Source organism: Nestor notabilis, unplaced genomic scaffold (genome assembly GCF_000696875.1).
Source record: "Nestor notabilis isolate BGI_N333 unplaced genomic scaffold, ASM69687v1 scaffold8316, whole genome shotgun sequence".
NCBI lineage: Eukaryota > Metazoa > Chordata > Aves > Psittaciformes > Psittacidae > Nestor > Nestor notabilis.
In genome coordinates, this window is record NW_009932329.1 from 28032 (window position 1) to 34031 (window position 6000).

General features: G+C 38.5%; 1 protein-coding gene across 2 annotated transcripts in view; it reads right to left on the minus strand.

Annotated features, from left to right (window-relative positions):
- The window catches only part of MYLK (myosin light chain kinase), a 74738-nt gene that overhangs the window by 23641 nt on the left and 45097 nt on the right, over positions 1-6000 (minus strand). For both annotated transcript variants that reach the window (XM_010016330.1, XM_010016329.1), the window contains exons 7-10: positions 5655-5957; positions 2076-2111; positions 1884-1977; positions 654-857 (exon numbers count right to left, since the gene is read on the minus strand). In XM_010016330.1, coding sequence (XP_010014632.1) covers positions 654-857; positions 1884-1977; positions 2076-2111; positions 5655-5957 — 637 coding nt within the window. The remainder of the gene's footprint in view (positions 1-653; positions 858-1883; positions 1978-2075; positions 2112-5654; positions 5958-6000) is intronic.

Genomic DNA, 6000 nt, shown 5'->3' on the forward strand with positions numbered 1-6000 from the left:
AAGAACATAAAAACTGGATATAGAACTTGATGAAAACTAAAGCATTCCTAAAACCTCTTGGGCATTATAAAATTGCCTGGCTGAATTTTTCATGGAAATTCAACTATTTTGTTAGAATCTAGCTTAGAGGTTTGCATTTTCAAGCATATCTTTCTCTCTTACTGTCTCTTACACACCAACATTCAATCCTCTGCACAAGACAACTTATCAGTGTTTAAGTAAAATCTGACCTGAGCTTTTACAATACATATTTAGACCTGCCTAAAGAAAAAAAGATTTTTTCTCTTCCTTAAAAATATATATGGTTCTAAATGAATGCCCAAATTGCAGCTGACCTTTTTTTCTCTCCTCTTCTAAGTTGGCAATAAAAGAGTGAGCAGCAGAAAAGCACCCCGGGTACTTTAAAAACCAAGCAAACTAGACAGTAAAGGCTGTAACACATCTTCTCTTATTTTTAGGAGATACAACACAGATTCACTTACACGGTTTCAACAAGTTGGATAAGTAATTGGAGAAACTTACAAGATGTGAAAACCATCCAGGCCCTGCAGATCCTGAAGCTTTTGACAGTCCCATATCTGGGTAAGCTGGTACATTTGCACAATTATTTTCAACATTATTTCCTTTGTTAGTATGATCTGCTTTATACTTACATTTCCAAGACCATAACGATGTTGGCTTTTTCTTCAAAGGCATCTACACATTGGACAAGTTTTGGATGATGTAGACAGTTCATGATGCTGATTTCATCTCTTATGTTTTCTTTTTCCTTAGCTGAATATGCTTTGAAAAATTTTCCTGCCCAAACTTTTCCAGTCTTCTTTTCAACGAGCCTAAAGACTTGTCCAAATTTCCCCCTGAAAATATACAGCTATTTCCATTAAAAGTTTTTGAAATGTATGGGCCACCATGAGTAGCAATATTTTACTAAATATTCCAGTACAACCACACCATTCTGAAACAAAAACGTCTTAGTATCAAATACTGTTCTGTTCTGATTTTGTGTAGAGTAATCTGCAAGAATTTTTGAATGAATGCCACATTTAGAGTCACCCCATTATACCAATTAGCAAGTTTTATATAAGAAGGTTAAAAAATTGGAGTCCTACCAGGCTTTAATTCATGTCACCCAAGTCTCTCTGCACAGAGTTTTCTATAGGTAATACACCTCTGAAGGGGCAGCAGACAGGAGACAACTCAGGGGCAGGATATAGGATATAGGTGAAATCAGAATCAGAATGCTAGAGGCTTCAATAATAATATTTTACATGCTGTATATGTACAATTCTACTTCTACAATACACTTATCAAGATTTATTAATGGAAGCATAGAGGATCCTTTGGCCTTCAGCACCACCAGCAGCACAAATCACTGAAAGATTATCGTGGCATGCAATTCACATAGCCATGAGTTTGAGCACTGAGAAACACGGCCAGGCTCATCATTGACCTTCACTGAGCAATACTGCTAATGCTCTTGGGATTATGACTGCTGTCAAAAGAGATTCTAGCCCATGAGCAGGATAATCTTATTACCACTAATGGATATAATGGAAATTCAAGTGCACGATGTGTACTTTTTTCCAGATAGCTTTTAGAGCACTGAAAAACGAATGCATCGTCTAGCTTTATTCATTTGCGGGCTCCATTCTCCTTACCAGAAATGTGCATGGTGTCTATTTAAAATTATCAATTAATAGGAATAAAGGATGTTTATGAATTTGAGGCCAACATACGTTAAAACCTGTTTTTACTGTAACAGAGGAGCCCAGTTGGAATCTTGAAAGTGCAAGACACTGTCAAAGAATGACTGCACATGATCCTTATAATTGACTGGTAGCCTTGGAAACTCCACGTCTTTAAAAGTGCAATGCAGTACTTACGATCCCAGTCTTTCTTCAATATTATAGACATCTGAAACTTTTTGTTCAGTGTTGATAGTAACTGTTCGATACTCGACCTCAGTTTCTTTCCCTTCTACAAATAAATATTAAGGACCATGATTAAAACCTCTGTAAAACATGAATGCAAACCAGAGATTTGCATTTGTCCTGATTAAAATATGAATTTCTTACCATCATCAGATAGCTCCACTTCATCCTCTTTAAGTTCTATGATGAAAATAAAAAGACATGAATAACTTATTATGTAGGCTATGGTACTTACATAACAGTTAAATTATTCACAATAAGATGGGCATTAACTTCATAATTAAAATCTCTTCAACACTTCTATTTGGTTATTGACTACACAATCACAGTCTGGTCACCATTTCTTAATAAATCAAGTTCACGTGTTTTGCAGTACTTGTCTATCATACCTGCCTGCTAGAAACATCAGCATACTGAATCAGTTCACAGTCATTTAAGAAGTAGCTTTAGGAATGCCTCAGTGAAATAGAAAATAGATTCAAAATATTAAAATCAATAACAACCCTTCTGGTTCAATGACAAATACTTTTTCAGCTTCTTTATGCATTATTTTGGATTGCAAAGCTGAAAGTAAAGCAAGTTTGTACATGAAAAGTTTTCTTGAAAAGCCTCCAGACAAATTTTTCAGGCTCCAGATGTCTAGAAACTTTGGACAGCATGGACTTTCCTGTGCACGGCTGAATTTTGAAATCACTGATGTCCAAAAGGAGCCTCAGTTCTGCAGACATACTTAAAGGCAGGCAGAAATGTTGGCAAGCCCAGTGACATAAGGCAGAGTAAAAGCTGGCCTGAGTGTCTTGATTTTAATTTTTTATTTTCATGTGCACGAACTGTCAGTAGCACTGGTTTGTGTGTTGTTCCCTATGTTGCCTGCAGGTATGAGGGGAAAGGGGTTCTAGGTGGAATGATGTTACCTATTGCTTACACTGTTCAGGCTTGCTCGTACAACCTGTGACTAACCGTAATTTGAAAAGCTGCAAAGGCAGTTGCACAGTGAGCTATACAATCCTCCCTTTAGCTGCTGAAGATGCACTTTGGCATCGTAGAGTGCAAGCCTAACCAAGTGATTTATCCCCACTGTGCCAACACATTTATGTTTTGAAACATTGATGCAGTACTTTGGATGCTGTTAATTATGTTAAAGGATAGACTTATATACAGCAGCTGAGAAGAAAACAGCAGAAAAAAAGGGTGCAGGGTGAGCAGATAGCTGGTCTGATGCATGGGCATTGCTTTTTCACATCCAACACATAATGCTGCATCTGTATTCTGGTGGCAAAGCCAACCAAGTAGGTATAATCTGTTACTAAAGCCCGTCTCTCTTTTTTTTTTGCACAGATAAGCTGATGTGCAGTGATTTACCAGAAGAGCAGGGAGGGAAGTGAGCCTTCCCCACTCAAGGGTAGCTGTCCTCAGATCTTCCTCAGCTGGAAACCACACTTGCATAGAGCACATCACATTTTCCTCCCCTTTTAAGGGCTGCATAAGGGAGCTGATCCCAACCATGCTGCCAGTAGTTAATGTTTGCCAAATACCGATTAAACAAAGAAGTCAGTTCCCAGTTCTGCAGCGACACTGTATTGAAGCCATGAACTAGAAACATTCTGGTCCACCAGTAGAAGCCTAAATTAGATAATTGGAACATATCTGAGCTTGATAAGTGCTGAGTAGCTGTGTTAAAACCTTTCTCAGAAGTGAGTCAATGGTACCAAATTTTCCTCAAACATGGCAATGCCTACTTTAATCTGTTGTAATTTATAGCCTTATGTTAGTAGCTGTTTTCTTGAAACGCACAGTGAAACGTTAGCCATGCCTTTCTTCACTAAGGTTATACTGAGATTGCTAATATGCACTGGCTACCTCCCTATGAAAATCAGTAATCAATCTTTCTGGCAGCAACAGAAAATCCCCAGTTACTCAGCTAAGTGTTTACATACATGGCAGCTTAAAGTCCTGACTTTGACAGGTGCTGGACACATGCATTTTCCACTGCCTTAATTAAAGCACCAGTTCACACACTTGAAAAATCATGTTTTATATGACTTGCCCTTTCTCAACGCTAGCTGCAGTATCAAGAATTGAGGTCAAGAAGCCCTGGCATTGAGAGCTCCAAGACAACCCACCCTCCTGCAAACAGAATACATTTTCTTTTCACTCAAAATAATCTTTGCTTTTTTTTTTTTTTGTTTGTTTGTTTTGTATGTATCACAATTTTTCATACACTTTCTAGCCCTTTTCTATTAAATCTATCTCTCAGTCTTAAAAATAGCTTGTTTGCTTTGGTCCAGTACAATTAGTCCTCATTCTAGGAAAAAACAGATGTAGGGAAGAGTCAGGTCCCCAACTTTAGAAGGTGTTTGTCCTTCATCTAAAGAAAGAAGTCAGTGAAACACAGGTAATTTTGTTATGAAGAGCTAATACCATCTAGCTTCCTTTCAATTTTATTGCTGCTCCTAATGTTATTTGCCTCCCTTTAAAGAGAAGCTGCATTTTGATTTAGATCACGTTTAAAATCTTTAAAATAGAAAGAAGTGATTTCTCAGAATGCATCCAATTTAGCTCTTGAGGAGAAATATGACTTGCTTTTGTTTGGAAATGTCTCGAGAGGCTTACGCAGTTGTGTGATGCTGCATCACTTGCTATCATTTTTGTCTTGCTGTGAAAATAAAAGATAACATCACAAGGGCTATGTGAGACAAGTAAACTCCAAAGCCCTGCATACATAAATAAGGAGATATACAACACACAGTTCACTCCTCAAAGACAGGAAAAATGGCAAAATACAGTATTCCTGGTCTGGGCTTTTTGGTATGGTATGACTATCAAAGTGATCCTTGCACAGTAGGTAGATGTGAGTGTGGAAAAAAACCAAACATTCAATATCTGGTTTTAAAAAAATAATGTTGATTTTTGTGTGTGTTTAAAGTTTTATTACCAGTTTCTGAACAATTTCTAAAATGCTCCAGCTCTTCCCATTAGTCCTTTGGGAAGATCTTAGCAAAAAATAGGAGACAAAAGATACTGAAAACATTTTTACAGGTATGTGCAACCTGTAATCAAAAATATTTTTAGCATCCATAGTGCTGCAAAACCAACATGCCTTGAATTCACAAGATTAGTGTACTAGGGGCAGCAGGACAGAGGAGCTCTATCATGCTGGGATTTGAAGCATGGGAACTACAGCTAGGTGTGAGAGACTAATCCAGTTTCTGCTGCATATTCAGTGCTTGGCTAACAGCAAGCACATTTACTGTTTCCAAAAGCAAATTTGGGGTACTCTTTATGGCTTGTTTTTCCATGGTGTGTCCAGTATAAAGTGTAATGAATCTACCACTAAGTTTCAGGTAAACCCCCAAACATTTTTCAACAGGGCGCAGTCTGAATATGTAACATATGTGTGAAAGGTTTCATCTCCCATTACCTGTGCACTAAACTACAGAAGTGTGTCAGCCAACACTCACACAGCAAGCCAGTAGTTGAATTATTGGCTACAGGGAGGGGTTTGGGATCCCTGAAGCCAAGTTTCCACACTGGATGCATGCAAAACTTAATGCTCAGACATGCACATTAAGTCTGCAAAGGTACGTCAGCACACTTACAGGCGGCATAAGCATTCTTTGCACAGAGGCACACATGGAGTGTGTACAACCTGACCTCACTGGGGAACTGTTAAGATAGAGTTTAATTGAATTTAGATATTATTTTTTTTCTCTTAAAACTAACCTTCTTGTTTCTCTCCAACTTTTACCAGCTCAGATTCTTGACTGGGCTCGCTGATACCATACACATTAGCAGCTCGTACACGGAATTTGTACTCTCTGTCAGCCTGCAGGTCCTGCACATTGAAAGAGGTGCTGCGGCAGGTGGTGAGATCTGTCCATTTGTTATCCACTGAGTTCCAGATCTCCACAGTGTAGGACTGCACTGCACTTCCACCATCATAAGAGGAGCCATACCATGAGAGAGTGAGGGAGGAACTCCGTACGTCTGATGCACAAGGTGTTCCAGCAGGTGGATCAGGTTTATCTGCAAAAACATACACAAAGCAGATTGGGTGAAATCATGAGGG